A 20,417-nucleotide genomic window follows, 5' to 3' on the forward strand; every position below is an offset into this window, starting at 1 on the left:
TTTTATATACCGGTACTGCAGTGGAGACTGTTAAGTTGAACTTCCACCTAGAACTCTATGCTACACCAGTAAGCAACTTGAACAGTGGACTGGGCCTTGAACTGCAAGTTTTCTGCGAATCTAGCTTCACATAAAGCCTTGACCGGTACGTGGCTACCATGGGTCTTCCCCGCAGGTGGAGCTTATGCGTCATACTTCGTGACCTTTCATGAGTTTACTAGAGAGAACCCTACTCTCATAGATTGCGACGTTTAACAATCAGACTCATATAGGTGCGTTCTTCAAAAGATGTTCTGCAGGACAACATCTCTGCTTCAAAAAGCCACTTAGAACACATTAAGATATACATCAACCTGCCATGTAGATTAGGAGAGTATTGCATCTTTATGGAGTGGTATTTTAACAGTAAGGATACTCTCCTCTCAGTTGACCAACAGCTTGTCTTCCACATTTAATTCACGGGATCTCCGATCACAAAGAATAGGTTACCACTGTGAACAACTCATATTGTGGGTCTCATACCCATCTCCCTCGATGCATTATCTATCACATTACGTGATAGACCCTTAGTAAAAGGATCTGCCAGATTTTTAGATGTTTGGATATAATCCAATGCAATAACTCCGGAGTTTTTCATTTTTCTGACAGACTTTAACCTTCTCTGAACGTGTCTTGATGACTTCATGTTATCCTTTGAGATGCTCACTTTCGTGATCACAGTTTGATTGTCGCAGTTCATAAGGACACCCGGTACAGGTTTCTCAACAACCGGCAAGTTATTCAAGAGCCGACGAAGCCAATCTGCTTCGACCGTAGCTGTATCTAGTGCTGTGAGTTCTGCTTCCATTGTTGACCTCACTAAGATGGTCTGCTTGCAAGACTTCCAAGAAACAGCGCCACCTCCATGAGTGAATACATAACCGCTCGTGGCCTTTATCTCATCAGCATCTGTGATCCAGTTTGAGTCACTATACCCTTCAAGCACCTTTGGATGCCCAGTGTAGTGAATTCCATAATTCGCAGTGCCTTTCAAATAACGCAAAACTCTCTCTAGAGCTTTCCAATGCACATCTCCTGGTTTTGAAACAACCGACTCAGTTTGCTAACAGCAAAAGAGATGTCAGGTCTTGTAGCACTTGCTAAGTACATAAGCGAGCCAATAATATGAGAATACTTCAATTCATCTCTAGCAATTGTTCGATTCTTTCGAAGCAGCACGCTAGCATCATATGGTGTTGGAGAGGCCTTGCAGTCACTATAGCCAAAGCGACTCAAGATCTTTTCCACATAGTGAGATTGAAGCAATGTAATCCCACCATCATCATCTCTCAACAACTTGATGTTCAGAATGACATTAGCCACTCCTAAATCCTTCATCTCAAAACAGCGAGATAGGAAATCCTTGACCTCCTTAATAACATTCAGATTTGTTCCGAAAATTAGTATGTCATCAACATACAAGCAAAGCATAACTCCCTCGCCCCCACCATGGCGATAGTACACACATTTGTTAGCTTCGTTCACAACAAAGCCTGCAGCTGTTAAAGTTCTTTCAAACTTCTCATGCCACTGTTTGGGTGCTTGCTTGAGTCCATAAAAGGACTTCAGCAACTTGCACACTTTTCCTTCCTGACCATCTACTACAAACCCATTTGGTTGTTCCATATAAATTTCCTCATCCAACTCTCCATTTAGGAAAGCAGTCTTAACATCCATTTGATGAACGAGAAGACCATGTGAGGCAGCTAGTGAAAGTAGAACTCGAATAGTGGTCAGTCGAGCCACAGGTGAGTAAGTATCAAAGAAGTCTTCACCTTCCTTTTGGGTATAACTTTTAGCCATGAGCCGAGCCTTGTACTTTTCAATAGTACCATCAGGCCTAAGCTTCTTCTTGAATACCCATTTGCATCCTATAGGTTTGCACCCATAAGGACAATCAGTTATCTCCCAGGTTTCATTCGCCAAGATGGAATCCATCTCGCTAAGAACCGCTTCCTTCTAGTAGTCTGCATCTTCCAATGCATAGGCCTCCGAAATAGAACTGGGAGTGTCATCTATGAGATACACAAGAAAATCATCACCGAAGGACTTTGCAGTCCTATGTCTCTTGCTCCTAATAGGAACTCCGTTGTTCTCCTCCACATGACTTTCAAAGTGTTCCATCAAAATGGTAGATTCGGTAATTGTAACTGGTTCCTGATTCGATGAACTAGGCATCTCCTGATTAGATGAGGTAGCCATATCCTTCATGGGAAAGATATCTTCAAAGAAAGTCGCATCATTCGACTCCATGATCGTACCGACATGCATGTCAGGTACCTCAGATTTTACAACCAAGAATCTATAGCCTATGCTATGAAAAGCATATCCCAGGAAAACACAATCCACAGTTTTTGGTCCCAGCTTCCGCTTCTTTGGAACTGGTACATTGACTTTCGCCAAACAGCCCCATGTTCGCAGATAAGAGAGTTTTAACCTTTTCTTATCCCATTCCTCGAATGGAGTTATCTCTTTGTTCTTTGTGGGAACTCGGTTTAGGACATGACATGCAGTCAATATCGCCTCATCCAACCATGCCTTGGAGAGACCAGATGTGTCTAACATGGCGTTAACCAAATCAGTTAGATACGGTTCTTTCTTTCGGCCACCCCATTTGACTGAGGTGAGTAGGGAGGCGTCCTCTCATGGATTATACCATGTTCCGCACAAAAAACATCAAATTCATTGGAAAAATACTCTCCACCACGGTCGGACCTAAGCCTCTTGATTTTTTGATCAAGTTGGTTTTCCACTTTAGCTTTATAGATCTTGAAAAAGTTCAAAGCCTCATCCTTAGATTTCAGAAGATACACACGACAGTATCTAGTGGAGTCGTCAATTAACGTCATGAAATATTTCTTTCCACCTTTTGTCAAAACACCATTCATTTCACATAGATCTGAATGTATAAGTTCTAGTGGTGCAAGATTTCTCGTTTCCGCAGTCACGTGAGACTTACGAGGTTGTTTAGCTTGCACACATACTTGACACTTAGATCCCTTGACAGTGGTGAAACTAGGGATTAAGTTCAACTTCGCTAGTCGTGACATGCAACCAAAGTTAACATGACAAAGACGTGAATGCCACACATTTGATTCACTATTGTTGCAAATATGATTAACAACTTTATTGCAAACGTCTGATAAGGATAAACGAAACAGGCCTCCTGACTCATAGCCTTTACCAGCAAAGGTTCCATACTTGGATATTACAAATTTATTTGACTCAAAGACAAGCTTATAGCCATTTCTACACAGAAGAGATCCGCTAACAAGATTTTTATTGACGGAGGGGACATAATGCATGTTCTTCAGCCGCACGATCTTCCCCGAAGTAAACTTCAGATCGACCGTGCCAACACCACGAACAGAAGCACTTGAACCGTTGCCCATCAGCACGGTTGAAGTCCCTGCGGTCTGATAAGACGAAAACATGGAAATATCACCGCATACATGCACATTAGCACCCGTGTCAATCAACCAATCAGGAGAATGACATACTGAAAGAATAGTGGGAAATATACCATACCCAGCATCCTTCATGTCAGTGTCTCCAATGACAACATTAGCGGTCTTGCCGCCTTTCCTAGGATGACGCTTGTCATAGCGATTGGGGCAACTAGGAGCCCAATGATCAGGATCTCCACACACATGACAGACACCTTTCTTCTTGTCATTCTTCTTCTTGAAGTTCGTGTGCTGCACAGCCTTGTTCTTCCCATCAAACTTTTGCTTTACCATCAAGCTTGCCCTTGTTCTTGAACTTGTGGGACTGGAAGTTTTTCTTCTGTACCAGATTGGCACTAGATCCTCCCTCAATACCTCGAGCACGTGTGTCCTTTGCTCTCGCCTTTTCTTCCACATCAAGAGTACCAATGAGATCCGGAACAGAAAACTCCTGTCTCTTATGCTTCAGTAAGGTAGCAAAGTTCCTCCATGAAGGAGGAAGCTTAGTGATGATACCCCCGGCAACAAACTTGTCCGGTAGCATGCAATTGAAGTGCTCATGTTCTCTAGAAAATGACTGTATCTCATGAGCCTGCTCAACCACGGAGCGCTCTTCAGTCATCCTGTAATCATAGAATTGCTCCATGATGTACAGCTCAGTGCCGGCATCCGAGACCCCAAACTTGGCCTCGAGTGCGTCCCACATATCTTTTCCATTGTCAATTAACGCATAAGCATCAACTATGTTCTCACCAAGAACACTCAAGAGAGCAGCCTTAAACAAGGTATCCATTTTCTGAAAAGCTTGTGCCTGTTGGGCATCTTGCTCTCCTTCAGGTTTGCCAAGAGTGGCGTCATAGCAGCTCATGGTCTGAAACCATAAGACTGCTCTCACGCGCCACCTCTTATAGTGGATACCCTCAAACATAGGAGGTCTCATGGAAGCAGCAAAACCACTCGGGGTAAATTACCTATTATAAGGTTTTTGGATTGTTGGAAATATGAGCAATTTTCCGAATGATTTTATTAGCAGAAATACTAGATAAAGCATGACTAGTATAGCAAATATAAAGCAAGTCATGCAATCTGACAGAGAGAAGGTAAACATCGTCTGCATATATGAACTTGAGGTAAACACATCTAGAACAGACACTAGATGAAGATGCTTATACCACATAGAACCTAACATATGTAGGGCAGAAACTAGAGCCAAGAACTGTAGCAGGACTTCTAACAGAAAGGATAAGAACACGTACGGCATAGCAGCAGCAGAAGCGCTGGACTTGGGGTCGGTGTCCTCGCCTGCCATGTCGCCCAGGAGGTCGTGGACGTCGGGGAAGAAGTCGTCGTCGGGGAAGTAGTCGTCGGCGACCGGATCGTCCGTGATGAAGCAGCCAGTAGTCGCGCTGAGCGCTCCCCAAAAACCTTATCACCCTTCTCCCGTACAAGACTCAAAAGGTGCGGTCTCAGAGGCCTACTGTCCCGATGCGCGGTGCACGCCGCAAGCCGGGATGAGAAAGACAACAGTAGCGCAGAGTTTGGAACTATGTGGCGAGAGGAAGAGGACCTTCTGATGTGTCTCTCGGGAGAGGAGCGGCCTCTCTTATATAGGCACAGCAGAGGGACGCGAACAGGCTGAGCCGAGAGGTGAAGCAACAGAGGGAGACGAAGTGAACAGGCAGCACGCGAAGAGGTGCTCCGTTCGTATTCATTATGCACTACCGCAAAACTTTTCAGCTCCCAGGTGACCTTTCGTATACCCGTAGTGCGTGGCAAAAATTAGACATCGGCTCATTCCCGCAACCCGCGGCGCGTCGTGGCGAGGCGTGGCGTGGCGAGGCGGGCGGCGGAGGAGGAGCGCGTGTGGATGTCCCTCTTGTTCTCATGCTCATACAAGTGGGGAAGGAGCCTCCCTTATAAAGAGGTCCAACTCCCTCTAAACTAACAATGTGGGACTAAACTTTAGTAGTATCCCTTGCCTTGCACAAATGGGCTAAGTGGGTCTCTAGGATTTATTAGGAATTTCTGAAATAGTTATTGGGCTGCCCCAATATAGACTAAATTCCAGCAGAAGGTGTTGAACCCCAATGACTCTACAGAATGGGGACAACATACTTGATCTGTGGGCATACACAAATTGTTTTTTCCTTCCATTTTTTCTATGGATGGTTGGGCAATAGACATGACAACCGATGCATGTAGTGGATGAACTCAGTCTCTAGTGGTATATAAATGATTAGTTGTGTGAGATGTGGTTGCTGGAACCATTTATCTTCTATCAATGTCAAGCTCACTCTCACACACAACTACCTCAAACATAAGTGCTTTATGCTATCAACTTGTGGTAGCTCGGTCCTCACATGTCACCTTCTTACAAACACAAGCTAAGAACTATAAAAGAGAAGATAATAACCAATACAACAAGGTTGAGTAAAAAATAAAAGCCATGTGTAAAAGAGCTAAGAGTTCTTGAATTCAAGACCCCTAGCCACGATTTAAAATAAAATAGTGTAATCCTCTTTCCGTCCTGATTTAGGTATGAGAAAGCCACTCACGAGGGGAGTATTCAAGTCCATTTTTCTCCATAAGTTTGAGCTTTAGGGTAAATAGATTGGCGCATGCAATTCTACATCGTCAATCCTAACTCTAGAGACATTTTATTGTAGATAGGTGGATGCAAATTTTTATTTGTCTGAAACAAATGTGATTACCTCAATGATTTGTTTATAACTGACAAGAAAACATTGGACACAATGATTGCAACTATTTCAGTCGGTTGCAACCGAAACATTTCACACAAATAATTAAATAAAGGAATTTCTAGTTATCATGGATGGAAATTCTCGAGTTGATGGAAACAACTTGCTGCTACGAATAAATTACAAGCAAATCCTAGTATCATTAGATGCAAATTTCATTGTATGGAAACATCGTGTGAAAATAAATCACAAGATATTTGCTAGATTAATTAGTTACAAATTATTTTTAGATAATTAAATAGTTAAAATTTGTGATTTACATGATTTTCCTTTTAAAAATACATGTAAGTGTGCATGAGACGTCTTTTCCAGCAGATACTTGACTTCTCCCGGCACTTGACAGTGCTTCTGCTGTTGATCTTGACAATAGGTCAAGTCTTTGTCCCTTGCTACTAAACGGGGCTGCCTACGTCTCTTACGCATAAAAAAAAACTTACATTTTTTTTTGAGATGTAGAGTAGATAAAACTACTCAGACAAGACCAATACATTCATTCAGCGTGAGTGATCGAAGCCTATCCGGCACTCCCGCGATCACCACCCGGTCTCCATTTCTTCTTGTCTCTGCTGCCAGCTCATGTGCAAGGGCATTACCGCTGCGCTTGATACAGTTTAAGCTGCAAAATGCAAATACTGTCATAGCTTTTTTAATATCCATTATCACTCCATAGCAAGGGGACCGCGTAGGGACATGGGCAGCCAGATCCTTGGTAATTGATTGGCAATCCATCTCCAAAACAATCGGCCCCTTGTAGACATCTGCCAACGCCAGCATTCCACTCAATACTGCTCGAGCCTCTGCCTCCTCTACACTGCTGCATGTTGGCAGCGTTTTACAGATAGAGATAAGGACAGAGCCACGGTGGTCGCGGGCGACTGCACCTGCATAACTCCATCCAGTCTCTGCCAAAAACGATGCATCAGAGTTCAGTTTGACAGAACCTTGTACCGGCGGGGTCCAATGCATATTCAGTACTTCAGGTGGTTGGTGTTGGCCGCGCTCCTGCATGTCGGCAGCACCCTTTTCATGAGAAGAATTGGCTGTCATTCCTCAGTTCCTGAACTCTTCCTCGTACTTAGTTAGGAATTGTACTGATCCCGTTATTGATTCTTGTCCTTTGTTGCGGACGCAGTCCTCTCGCAGGTGCCAGCAGCGCCACAATAGTAAAAGAATTTTTGCCCGCATCTCCTCAGTCTCGGTATCTAGCAGTACCTGAAGCCAGTCCTCCCCTGTAAACCAAAATTTATTCTCTGCTGGCAAACTCCACTTCTCCCGTAAAGCAAATCTCAGTGCTCTACTCTTTGTGCATGCTACCACAGCGTGGTACTCATCTTCTTCTCCATTACCACATATGATGCAGGTGGCGTCCATCTCAAGTGTTCTTTTCCACTTGTTTTTCTTGGTGGCCAAAGTGTTGGTGGCGATTCTCCATCCAAAAATGCGTACCTTTTCGGGTACCTTTGCTTTCCAAATAAGGTCCCAGATGCTACGGTCGTTCGGGTCTCTAGAGGAACTTGAGGGGTTGGGCTGGCCACTCGAGTTTAGATCCATAGCTAGCTTGTACGCGCTTTTAACCGAGAAAACACCATTCTTTTCATAGTGCCATGCGATGCGATCATCCACATCCGATGCCGGAATAGCTAGCTTGCAAATCTCATCAGCATCAAACTGATGAAAAATCTGTCTGACCAGCACTTCATTCCATTTACTTCCCGAGAGCATGAGTTGATTGACCCATCGAAGCCTAGACCTCCTGATAAACGCTGCCGTCATGAGACCTTCCTTCCTAGGGATCCACTGGTCGCGTTGAATTTGTATACTCTTTCCATTTCCCACCCGCCAAATAAGACCTTTTTTAAGGAGCTGCAAGCCGAACTCAATAGCTCTCCAAACTGGGGAAGCATCCGATGCAAACACCGTGTCCAGGATGTTCCCATTCGGGTAGTACTTGGATTTTAATACTCTCGCACATAGGCTATCTGGGTTTTGGATGAGCCTCCAGCCCTGCTTAGCTAGGAGCGCCTGGTTAAAAAGATGCATATCTCTGAATCCAATACCACCCGCTCTTTTCGGCCTTGTCATCCTCTCCCATGCCATCCAATGGACCTTTCTCTGACCCTCTTCCTCTCCCCACCAGAACTCTCTGATCATCCGTTCATATTTCTCACAGAAGCCCTTGGAGAGCATAAACACACTCATGGTGTACACGGCCAGGGCTTGAATCACAGATTTGATGTGGACTTCCTTAGCTGCATAGGACATGTGCTTTTCCGACCAGTCGTTGCATCTCTTCCCAAACCTGTCCATAATTGGTTGAAACTTGTCATCCTTCATTCTCCCCTCTGACATAGGCAAACCAAGGTATTTGCTCTCAAACATATCAGATTGTACGCCCAGTATACTCTTGATCTCTTCTCTTGTTTCAGTTGGACATACCTCACTAAAGAGGAGAGAACATTTACTCTCGCTTAATAACTGGCCAGTGCACTTTTGGAAAGTGTCAAGAACTCTCTTGATTGTTGCAGCTTGCTCCACTGTGGCTTTGAAGAAAATCAAACTGTCGTCAGCAAACAAGAGGTTTGAAATGCCCGGTGAGTTTCTAGCAATCTTTATGGGTGTCAAGTTGTTCTCCCCAATTTCCTTCTTTAGGAGATGCACTAATCCATCTGCAACAAACAGGAAAAGATACGGACTAAGGGGGTCCCCTTGCCGTAATCCTCTAGATGGATTAAAAGGCTCCAGTAGGTCCCCATTGCATCTCACCGAGTAGTTCACTGATTTCACACACTGCATAACCCAATTGGTCCACCTCCCGCAAAAACCAAGCTTCAGAAGCACTTCCTCCAAAAATACCCAGTCTACCCTGTCATATGCTTTGGCCAGGTCGAGTTTGTAAGCACAATAATTATCTCTCTTATTCTTGCTATGTTGAATCTTATGGAAGCATTCGAACGCAATTATGGCATTATCCGTAATCATCCTACCCGGGATGAATGCACTCTGGCTCTCAGAAATGATTTCATCCAGCAGCGGGTGTAGCCTGTTAACGATGCACTTCGACACCACCTTATAAATTACATTGCACAGGCTTATGGGTCTGAAATCCTTGACAGTTTGAGGATCCTTTCCTTTTGATACAAGGACAATCACCGTCTCGTTTATGCCCTCCGGCATCACGCCTTTCTCGAAAAACTCAAGAACTCCTTTCACCACATCTTCCTTAAACTCCCCCCAGTTCCTTTGGTAAAAACGTGCCGGGAAGCCGTCGGGGCCTGGTGCCTTGAGCGGGCCTATTTGAAACAAAGCGTCACTGATCTCCACAGCGGTGAACGCCTTTGTTAGTGACTCGTTCATCTCACTGCTCATCCTATCCGCCACAAGCTCTAGAATTCCTTGCGGGTTAACTCCTTCCTCCTTCTTGTACAAATTTCTGAAGAAAGAGCTTGTCATTTCATGTATACCTTTTATGTCTTCGACCCAGGCTCCACTGCTATCTCTCAACCTAGAGATAGTATTTTTTTTCTTCCTCCACGTTGCCTTCTGCTGAAACCACTTTGTATTTCGATCACCCTCTCTTAGGTACGTCGCTCTTGAGCGTTGTCTCCACATAAGTTCCTCTCGCAATAATAATTCATCGAGTTCCTTTGTCCACTTGTTTACTTGTTCCTATTGTTCGGGTGAGTTGGGAGATTTCCAGAGAGCGCTTAACCTTTTCCTGATCTCTGCAGTCTTCTTCAGGACAGAGCCAAAGTCACGCTCGGCCCACTGTTTTAATTTCTTCTGCATCACCCTTAGCTTCTCACCGACCTGCTTTAGATTTTCTGTCGGGCCCTCGTTTCTCCATGAATCCGTTATTGTGGGCTGCAGAGAGTCCATACGTTCCCACATTTGTTCGTACCGGAAGATGCTCTTCCTTCTCTCCCCACTGGCCTCCATTCTTTCCTGCTTCCCAAACGTAGCAGAATGGGAAGATGATCAGACCGTGAAGAACATATGTGTTCAACCGTGGCTTCCTTGAAGTAATCAGACCACTCGGGGGAGGCAACCCCTCTGTCTAGGCGAGCACGAACATTGTCGCTTCCGTCCTGTTTGTTGTTATAAGTCCATGCCGGTCCTTTGAAACCCAAATCAAAGAGGTTACAGTCTGAAAGAACTCTTCTAAAATTTTCCATGTATTTCTCGGATCTTTTTGCAGCTGAGAAGTGTTCTGATTGCCACATAGTTTCGTTAAAATCACCCAACATCAACCATGGAACATTAGGTACATCTTTTATCCTCCTCAACAAGGTCCACATGTGGTGGCGTTCATGGGCTTTAGGCTCACCATAGACAAAGGTTCCCCGCCATTGGAGGCCTTGGGGATTCATACGGATCAACACATCAATATATCTCGCCCCCACAGCAATCTTTTTTATTTCAATACTCTCATCATAAAAGAGCGCAATGCCGGCACCTTTTCCAATGTCGGGTTGCGTGATACAATGACGGAGCCCTAGCCTCCACTTTAGACCACTGACATACTTATTGTTTTGTCGAGTTTCAGAGATGAAGACGAGCTTGGGGTTATACGTGAAAGAATTGGTGGAAGCGTATGCCTCTTGGCAGGGACGTGTTCGTGTTATATAGCATAAGATTATAGAGATTGGCCGGTGGTTATTAGTCTTGACCTCTACTCCAAGTCATACACAAGATAGAGAGATAAGAATCAATCTAGCCTAACCACCGGCCTGGTTTACAACAGAACTCACGCACACAATAACGTTACAGGTTGTCACGTCCTCTACAAGCCTATCGTCTAACATCCTCCCTCAATCTCAACATGTCAAGGTTTAGATTGTTCTTGAAGGCTTGGAATTTCCGGATTTGAAGTGGTTTAGTGAAACCATCAGCAACTTGGTCTCCTGTTGGAATAAACTTTATCTCTAGTAACTTGCGAGCAACTCTTTCTCGAACAAAATGAAAATCAATCTCTATGTGTTTAGTCCTTGCATGGAACAGAGGATTTGCAGACAGATATGTTGCTCCAAGGTTGTCACACCACAGATATGACACATGTGGTCTATAGATGCCCAACTCATCAAGTAATGTTTCAACCCACATTACCTCAGCTGTTGCATTTGGCAGGGACTTGTATTCTGCTTCCGTACTAGATCGTGAGACAGTAGCTTGTTTCTTGGCAGTCCAAGATATTAGATTAGAACCAAGAAAAACAGCAAAACCCCCTGTTGACCTCCTGTCATCTGGGCATCCTGCCCAGTCTGCATCAGAAAAGGCACTCACTGTTGTTGAGGGAGATTTGCAAATTGTTAGTCCAATTCCAGCACTACCTTGAATATACCTCAATATTCTTTTTACAGCTGTCCAATGAGAAGAGGTAGGTGCATGCAAAAATTGACAGACCTTGTTGACAGAAAAAGATATATCAGGTCTTGTCAGTGTTAGATATTGAAGTGCCCCAACTATGCTTCGATATCTGGTTCCCTCCTCTGGACTTAACAATTTTCCTTCATATAGTGATAATTGTTCAGTGGTTGACATAGGTGTGCTTGACGGTTTACATTCGTTCATTCCCACACGCTTTAGTATGTCTAAGGCATACTTTTCTTGTGTGAGCAAGATGCCACTTCCTATCTTCTTCACTTCTATACCTAGGAAGTAATGAAGCTCCCCCAAATCTTTGAGTGCAAAGTCACTTTTTAAATTCTTTAATAGTGCTGAAGTGGCTTCTTGTGATGAACTAGCTACAATGATGTCATCAACATAAATCAACATAAACATGATCACCTTTCCTTTCCTGAAGATGAACAGTGAAGTATCTCCTTTTGATGGACGAAAACCAAGTTGTTGCAGCTTCAAGCTTAACCTTGAGTACCATGCTCTCGGTGCTTGTTTCAGACCATATAAAGCCTTGTCCAATTTACACACATGATGTGGTTTGGAGCCATCCTCAAAACCAGGTGGCTGTCTCATATAGACCTCTTCCTCGAGAACGCCGTGTAAGAACGCATTCTGTACATCCAATTGGCGAAGACTCCATCCCCTGGAAACAACAATAGATAGAACAAGTCTAATAGTAGCAGCTTTCACAACTGGACTAAAAGTGTCCTCATAATCAATGTCGTAGCATTGTTTAAACCCTTTAGCTACTAACCTAGCCTTATACCTATCTATTGTTCCATCGGCTTTCTTTTTAATTTTATACACCCACTTGCAATCTATAATATTCATAAGCCTTATAAGGAACTAGATGCCAGGTTTGATTTTTCATTAGTGCATCAAATTCACTATTCATGGCATTCTTCCATTTTTCACTGTGTAAAGCTTCTAGCACATTTTCTGGCTCACCAGTAGCAGCAAAGCCCGTAAACTTAAAGTTCTTGTTATACCTGACCGTCCCATCTTTGGGCACCAATGGTTTTGTAATACCTCGTTGTGACCGAGTCACCCGTGTGGTTATAGTACTGGGTTGATTTGTCGCCGCAGAAGATCCAGCAGCATGCACAGGAGATCCACCTCGTACTGTCTCAGGTGAATTCCCAGGTGAATCCCCTCCGGTAGATGCGCTGTCCCCTGCCCTTGGATCCGCCGCGCGTGGGGCAGAGGAGGACGCCCTATGAGGAGGCGACACTTGGCCGGGGCCCCGCAGGACGCTGTCGGTCTCATCATTATGTCGCGCGTCGGGTGTCCCGTAACCAGCCGACTCGCTCCAGCTGTTGCGTGGCGACAACTGCAGACCGGCCCCGCGCGAGGCCCCGCCCGACCGCGCCGCTTCTTCTGATTGCGTGTCGTGCGCGGGGGGGCTGGGACCCGATGGCGTCAGAGGATCAGCCCCGGGATCCGCACCAGCAACAGCCGGCCCACCTGCGCCAAATCTCTCGGGATCAGCACCGTCAGCCGGATCGTCCTTGTGTTCAGCGCCAGTACAAACTCGGTTCTGCATAAAATCGCACGGCAGAGCAGCAATTTTTTTTACTGCTTCCATTAGTAGCATCAGGATAACTATTAGCCAATTGATCATCTGCACATTTTTCGCCCCCGTGATCGGTTGGATTTAGAAGCTCCGGAGACAAAAGAAGGATTTCGGCCCGAAGGCGAGCGGCGGCGTTTGGGTGTAAGGCGGCAAAGGGAAACACTGCCTCATCAAAGACTACATCTCTGAAGATATAAACCCGTCCTGTGGATATGTCAAGACACTTAAACCCCTTGTGAAGATTACTATAACCTAGAAAGGCACACTGTTTTGAACGGAATTGAAGTTTATGAGTATTATATGGACGTAAGTTTGGCCAACAAGCACACCCAAAGACACGTAGAGATGAGTAGTTGGGTTTCTCGTGGCATAACCTTTCGAGGGGAGTTTTAAAGTTGATAACTTTACTCGGTAATCTGTTGATGAGATAGGTAGCCGCAATGAGGGCCTCATCCCAAAATTTGAGAGGCATGCATGCTTGAGCTAGAAGAGAGAGTCCAACCTCGACAATATGTCGATGTTTACGTTCTGCTGACCCATTTTGCTGGTGTGCGTGAGGACAAGAAACATGATGAGATATGCCAACCTTGGTAAAAAAGGAATTTAGTTTCACATATTCTCCACCCCAGTCGGTTTGGAGAGCAAGGATTTTACGATCAAATTGTCTCTCAACAAGGTTTTGGAAGTCATGAAATTTTTGAAAAACTTCTGACTTATGTTTGACTAGGTAGATCCATGTGAACTTACTGAAATCATCGATGAAGCTCACATAGTATTTTTTTTTCTACCTACGGATTCAACTGCTGGTCCCCACACATCAGAAAAGATAAGTTCCAAAGGAAATTTTGATTCACTTATTGATTTTGGATAGGGCAACTGATGGCTTTTGCCACGTTGACAGGAATCACAAACAGAATCATCAACTAACTTAACACATGGAAGCTTATTATGGCTAATTATTTTGCTAACAATAGAAGATGAAGGATGCCCTAGGCGCCGGTGCCACCTATCCGAGGAGGGAGTGGCACTGAGCACATGCTTCTTGGCGCCTTGCTCCATGTGTTTGACAGGGTATAATCCTCTCCTACCCCTGCCTTGCAGCAGAACTCTCTTCGATCCCCGATCCTTTACAAAAAACGAATGAGGGTGAATCTCAACAAATGTATCGTTGTCAATGGAAAGACGGCTCGCAGAGATAAGACTCTTGTCTGCCTCGGGTACATGTAAGACATCTTTAAGGAGAAGATCACGTTCAGGGGTGGAAATATGAGATTGACCAATATGAGCTATAGTCATACCTGAGCCACTCGCCGTGTGTATCTGATCTTCTCCGGTGTATCGGTCTCGAACCGTGAGCTTCTCAAGGTCACCTGTGATGTGGTTTGTAGCACCACTATCCATGTACCAATTGGTGTCGACTCCGTACTGGGGAGCCACCATGTTTGCCGAGCGCTCCTCTCCTCCTTGGTATGAGGAGTCATACCTCTTCCAGCATTTCCATGCCGGGTGCCCTATCTTGCCGCAGATTTGACAGGTCGGCTTGGCAGAGGGATTGTTGGAGTAGTTCCCGCCGCCGCCGCCGTTGCCATGGTTGCCTCCGTTCCCACGGTTTGGTGGGTTGGGTGACTTGGGGAAGTTTCCGCGGGCGCGGTCACCACCGCCGCCGGCCTGTTTGTTGGGGAAGTTCCGGCCGCGGTCACCACCGCCGCCGTTGTTCTTGTTGAAGCGGCCGCGAGTCACGGCGTTTGTAGATGACTGAGAGGATCCGCCACGTAGACTCATGCGAGTCTCGAAGCTTAGCAGCTGTGAGTACAGCTCCGGGACGGTGACTGGTTCGACCCTGGAGCACATGGCCGAGACCACCGGGTCAAACTCCTCATCGAGTCCAGCAAGGATGTGAGAAACAACATCTTCTTCATCAACCTTCTTCCCTGAAGCCATTAGTTCATCACACAAAGCTCTAATCTTACCAACGTAATCTGTGATGCTGCTGTTGCCCTTCTGGAGGTTTGCCAGGGCGATCCGGACGTTGACCGTCCGTGCACGCGTGTGCGAGGCCAGCATGCCTTGCACCGTGTTCCACAGCTCCGCTGCGGTGTGGCACGTAGCCACCTGAATTGCCATCTCACGCGGGAGCGAGGTCAGCAGATAAGAGAATACCTGCTGATCCCTCGCGTACCACGTGGAGAACTCCGGGTTGGGACCTTTGGACTTGGTCTTGCCGTCGGTGCTGGTGACCTCAATGGTCTGGGGCGGCACCACCTGCTCGACGTCGAGGAACTCCGCCATCTGAGCCCCCTTGATTGCCGACAGGACAGTGGCGCGCCATAGAGCTTCGTTCCCTCTCGTGAGCTTCTCTGTTGCGGCATGCACAAATGGAGAGGAGGGGAAGGAAGTGGAAGAGCTTGCCATGGATGATGTTGAGGCCTGCTTTGATACCATGAAAGAATTGGTGGAAGCGTATGCCTCTTGGCAGGGACGTGTTCGTGTTATATAGCATAAGATTACAGAGATTGGCCGGTGGTTATTAGTCTTGACATCTACTCCAAGTCATACACAAGATAGAGAGATAAGGATCAATCTAGCCTAACCACCGGCCTGGTTTACAACAGAACTCACGCACACAATAACGTTACAGGTTGTCACGTCCTCTACAAGCCTATCGTCTAACAATACGTGTGCATGAGACACACGAGTTCTTGAACTGTGCGAGGCTGCCCGAGTCCTCGACAGTTCCAGCTGAGGATGGTTCCTTGTTTGTTTGATTTCTGCTGCTCATCCCTCCAACCTGCTGAATTCTTACCATGTGTTTGTGAACTGATCTTCTTTCCTCTGTCAGGCGGATCACTCGGTTGAGACTTGCGAACCCAAACCTTCTCCCTCCTGTGCTCCAAGCCCTTCTCTGCCATTGTCCTCCCATATGAGCATCATTGACTGCATTCAATTTTCTTTCTACATCAACACAAGCAGCTTCATGAGGTGTCTTTACGAAAAGAAAAGAAACAATAAGCGACGTGTGCTTGTCTCCTCAGTTTAAGATCTAAGGTGTTTTTTCCGGCTAGTAACAGCAAGACACAAAACGCCTGTTTTATTTGAGAAAACTGAATGTCATAGCTGAAATTTGTATTCAGAAGGACACTCATCTTGGAAATTGATTTGATGGGAAATACTGGAGTGAAACATTATACTTCATCGGCGACATTAAGAGTGATCTGGGTTAAAATGTCCATATTGCCCTCCTAACTCAGATGCCACATATAAGAGAAGAGGAAAACATGTCCCAGTAGCAAAATAGCAGTTGGCAAAGTAGCACGGGATGATTTGTGATTTTTTTGTTGACCAATGGACAATTCTACAACCGTTTTACTGAACTAAAATTGAGTCATCTGCAGTTTTAGAACACCGATGAATACTGATGAAAAAACACATATAAATTCAGAGAACGTTTCTGCATAACCAACAGAAAATAGAATAACAGGAGGATCACTCCCCGCTCCATTTTCATGAGGAAGCCCGTGATCAGAGGCACCAAGTACAGTGTTCCAATGCCAAAAGCAGTACTGAAAATATTACAGAACAGAATCATGATACATTAAACTCTCAGAGATAACATCTGGTAGGATCAAAACAGTCTGCAAACTGTAGCTCCTCTTCAGAAAAAGAGATAGTGGTCTTCTCGTGAACTTGATGTAGGTCTTCTCCTAGAGACAACATCTACAGTAGGATCTAAACAGTTGGCAAACTGGACTGCACACCGTCATGGTGGTATAGGTCTTCTCCTGAACTTGAGCAAGCGTTTGTGGGTTTGCAGGTAAAGGAGGCCAGCGGTAGCTGTCCAATTTTGCTGTAGGGCTGCAGAGGAGCTGGGTAGCAGCAGTGATCTTCACATCAGATAGTAGTATGTTCAAATTAACAAGCACAATCTGCCCCCTCCCCCCCCCCCCCCAGGGGGGACTTGATCAGGGTGGACAGACCGCATGAAACGCAATGAAGGCGGGATGGAATCACCGACTTGTTTTGACCGTGTTGCGTGGTACCAGTACCATGAGTTTTTCAGCAATTTCGGCACCCATTCGGCAAAAAACCTAAACAAAAGTTAGTGAAAAATCATCATCAAATTTCTTGCTGCGAAAATTAGTATGCAACAAGTTGGTGGTGGCCAGAAGGTACAAACATATCAAGAGATGCGGCCAAGATCATTGCATTCATATTCATCACCTTCTACTAGCCACACAGACCGATGGAACAACAACACGAGCATTCAGACGGTCGATTGCTTGTGTCCTTGATGAATCAGTCAGACGGTCAATTGATTTTCATCCCATCGAATGTTCCCGATTTTTTGATTTTTGACATGGGATATTTAGCGGCAATCAATGAAATGTGTTTTGCTTCCCTAAAAAATTATGTTCTGCTTCGGCACATCACCTTTTGTTCAACAAAAAAAAAAGGCACAAAATAGGAGTGTGAAAAGCTTGTGAATCTAAAAGTAAAGTCAGCGATCAATGCGAGGAGGAAAATCAATGAGAAGGTTTGTTTGTTAAGATAACCCATAAGATGATTACAATTCAGATGTTAGCCAACTCATGGAAGCCTTGAGCACACCTCATCAGAGAGGAGAAAAACATGTCCCGGTAGCAAAGTAGCAGGTGACAAATTTAGTACGTACTACAGGTTAGCCAACTTTTATGTTGAGCAATGGGCAATTCTATAACCATTTGACTGCACTAAAATTATGCCACCTGCAGAGTTTTCGAAGACAGATGAGTATGAATGATGAAAAGACACTTAAATTAGAGAACGTCTCTGCATAACCAAAATTTTGTGAATAACAGGAGGCTCACTCACGGCTCCATTTTCATTATGAAGCCCATGATCGGACACTAAGTACAGCGTTCCAACGCCGAAAAGCGGTACTTAAAGTACTGCAAAACAGAATCATGATACATCAAGGCATCAGACATCTAGGATCTAGACAGCAGCCGCTGATTGCAACGCCTCTTCAGATAGAGACAGTGGCACAGATGGCGCTCGTGGGGTTGAGATTGGACTGCAGGAGGTGGGTGGCAGCAGCGGTATTCGTATCCCCGACTCTACGACTAACGAGCTGGAATCGCGAACTCCTTTTGACTTTGGACCTCCGAGCGCCCCCCGTGGTATGAATTTTTTGGAGCCCATTCAGCAAGAAAATCAAAATGAAAATTACTGAAAGAGTCCACGTCGACGTTCTTGCTGATAAATTTTGGAATGTACAGGAACAAGCCAGAAGGTACAATCATAGCGAGATGCGATACATATATTTCCATTGCATTCAGATTCATTTCTTGCAAGAACCAACAATTTCGATTGCATTCAGATCCATCGCCTTCCACTAACTACACAGATCGACGGAACAACAACGCACGCACCCAGAAACGAAACCATAGCAGAGGAACAGCAGCATCCAGCAGAGTCGACTCGATGGAGCAGCAGCGGGCGCAGGTCAGCCGCCGAATCCGTAGAGGGTGCGACCCTGTCGCTTGAGCGCGTAGACGACGTCCATGGCGGTGACGGTCTTGCGGCGAGCGTGCTCGGTGTAGGTGACGGCGTCGCGGATGACGTTCTCCAGGAAGATCTTGAGCACGCCGCGGGTCTCCTCGTAGATGAGCCCCGAGATGCGCTTCACGCCGCCCCGGCGCGCCAGGCGCCGGATCGCCGGCTTGGTGATGCCCTGGATGTTGTCCCGCAGCACCTTCCGGTGGCGCTTGGCGCCGCCCTTGCCGAGGCCCTTCCCGCCCTTGCCACGACCGGACATCTTGGAGCTGACTGAGATGCAAATGGAGGAGGAGCGGTGGTGGCGGCTGCTGCTGGTGGTGAGAGTGGGGAAGAATGGAAGGGGGATTTAACAAGCGAGGAGGGTGCAGCCTGCCGTCGGATCCATACACAAGTGGACGGTCAAGATGGCGATCCGGGGAGAGATGGCGCGGATCGCTGACATGGATCGCAAATTTCATCTTGCGTTGAGGCTAGTCATAGTGGGAGTAACATAAGACTAGCCACGGTGGGAGTAACTTCGGTAGTAACATCGAGTCCAACTCAGCAAATTTGCTTATGTGACAGTGAGTTAATGAGGAGAGATGTAGTACTAGTAACTTAGCTAGTTACTGTAACATCACATGTCCCAATGCAATATGAGTCTATAACCTAATAAATGAAGCTTTGCATGTTACCACACTTATGTTACTACCCACTATTGAGGTAGTAACATAGTCTAGGGATATGTGTATGTTACTACTGTATGTTACTCTCCATTGTGGCTAGTCTAAGTAGTAACATAGATGTCACATAAGCAAAAAAGATGATGTGTCATGTAATTAAAGAGGAAAGAGACAAATAGAGTAACATAATATGTTACCATAACATAGCGGTTCCCAATACAAAATGAGTCTACAAAGCAATAAATGAAGACATGTATGTTACTACACCTATGACACTTCTCACTATGAAGATAGTAACATGGACTAGTAACATATGTATGTTACTAGTCTAAGTTACTTTCCACTATGACCAGCCTGAGGCGGGAGGCGCTGAGAAGAATTGGAATTGTTAGAATTAACTAGCAAATATGTCCGTGCGTTGCAACGGAAGACAAAAATTATGGCTAACCAAATAAGTATGACTCAATATCCTGATATATGAGCATACTCTATTTTAACACAGTGGTTCACCATGTTGCCATTTTTCTCTCACCCTAGCCGATGATGGTCTTGATGTCCACGTGGTCACAATGCATTCGACGTGGTAAATCCCAAGTCTATGAGTTTGCCAGTGCATGCCACACTTGTCACTATGTTGCGCAAGGGAATGTTTAAAACTTTCAAAATAAATCTCGTTGACCACAAACTACTCCCAACGCCAAGACATATAAAGACTTTTGAAAAACTAATTAAATCCTAGATATAAAATACTTTTGAATCAGTGAACAGTTTTCCGAATCGACAAACATTTTCTTTTGAAATTTTTTATTTTCTCAAAAAAAAAAATCATGAACATTGCTTTTGTTTACAAAAAATAAATAAATGCATGAACCGGTTTCGAATTCATTAACATTTTTTGTCTCAACAAACAATTTCTGAGTCGATGAACTTTTTAAAAAAATTGGGGAACAAATTTTAAAAAACAAATATTTATTTTTATTTTTGTGAACATTTTCTAAAATGTCAT

General features: G+C 45.1%; 1 protein-coding gene and 1 pseudogene across 1 annotated transcript; both read right to left on the minus strand.

The window, feature by feature from the left end:
* Window positions 1–15,001: 15,001 nt before the first annotated feature.
* On the minus strand, window positions 15,002–15,140 carry LOC119327048 (annotated as a pseudogene).
* Window positions 15,141–18,484: 3,344 nt separating this feature from the next.
* On the minus strand, window positions 18,485–19,300 carry LOC119326528 (histone H4). Its single transcript, XM_037600164.1, has one exon. It carries the CDS (start codon window positions 19,006–19,008, stop codon window positions 18,697–18,699), a length of 312 nt encoding a protein of 103 aa, XP_037456061.1. The 5' UTR covers window positions 19,009–19,300; the 3' UTR covers window positions 18,485–18,696.
* Window positions 19,301–20,417: the final 1,117 nt, after the last annotated feature.

This window comes from Triticum dicoccoides, chromosome 6B, assembly GCF_002162155.2.
Source record: "Triticum dicoccoides isolate Atlit2015 ecotype Zavitan chromosome 6B, WEW_v2.0, whole genome shotgun sequence".
NCBI classification, from domain to species: domain Eukaryota; kingdom Viridiplantae; phylum Streptophyta; class Magnoliopsida; order Poales; family Poaceae; genus Triticum; species Triticum dicoccoides.